The sequence below is a fragment of the Galdieria sulphuraria genome, assembly GCF_000341285.1.
Source record: "Galdieria sulphuraria unplaced genomic scaffold scaf_44, whole genome shotgun sequence".
In the NCBI taxonomy this organism is placed as follows: Eukaryota; Rhodophyta; class Bangiophyceae; order Galdieriales; family Galdieriaceae; genus Galdieria; species Galdieria sulphuraria.
Genome location: NW_005178431.1, coordinates 27,420 through 28,301, shown reverse-complemented (window position 1 = coordinate 28,301; position 882 = coordinate 27,420). Strand labels below are relative to the sequence as shown.

Genomic DNA, 882 nt, shown 5'->3' with positions numbered 1-882 from the left:
AACAGAAAGGAATAAGGCTCCTTTTTTTGCTGAGAAAGGAGCTAAAGGAGAGAGCCGTAGCATACAATTGGAGCTGAAACTTGTAGCAGATGTGGGTTTGGTTGGTGTTCCTAACGCCGGTAAGTCAACTTTGTTAGCGCGCTGTACCAACGCGAAACCAAAAATAGCGGACTATCCTTTTACCACAATTGTTCCCAATCTTGGAGTTGTCGAGCTTGATACAGGTGACAATTTTGTAATCGCAGATATTCCGGGACTTTTGGAAGGTGCCCATAAAGGTGTTGGTTTGGGGGTTAGTTTCTTGAGACATGTGGAACGCTGTCGTTTACTTGTTCACGTTGTGAATGGAGATTCGCAGGACCCTTTAGGCGACTATGATGCTATCCGACAGGAACTTACTTTATTTAATCCTGCCCTTATAGATAAGCCTGAAGTCATCGTTCTCAATAAGGTAGATCTTTCCCATGTTCGGAACCAGACTCTAGAACTGGAAAAGAACTTGAAAGAACGAAGTGGTCATTGTCGAATAATATCTATTAGTGCCGTCACTGGAGAAAATGTCCAACTTTTATTACAGAAGACCTTTGTTTTATTACGTACTTTAGAAAAGAGACTAGAAAATTATTCGCACAGCAGCACAAGACAAGGTGCAAACGAAATAACTAGAAGAGAGGAGGAACCTGTAAGAGTGGAAGGAATCGGGGTCGGAGAATGGCGTGTATATGGGACAAAGATACTGCTGGCTGCAGAGATGACAAACTGGAAGTATTATGAAGCTGTGGAACGTTTTCAACGTATTTTGGATGCTACGGGCACCACCAGTGCTCTGGAGCAAAAAGGTGCAGTTAGTGGTGATAAGGTTTGGGTAGGAGAAGAAATATA

At 42.9% G+C, this 882-nt stretch overlaps 1 protein-coding gene across 1 annotated transcript in view; it reads left to right on the top strand.

Annotated features, from left to right (window-relative positions):
• Window positions 1–882, top strand: part of Gasu_47000 (GTP-binding protein) — a 3,295-nt gene that overhangs the window by 769 nt on the left and 1,644 nt on the right. The window contains exon 2 of the mRNA XM_005704173.1: window positions 6–882. This exon is cut by the window's right edge and continues 1,204 nt beyond it. Within this exon, the coding sequence (XP_005704230.1) occupies window positions 6–882 (877 nt within the window). The remainder of the gene's footprint in view (window positions 1–5) is intronic.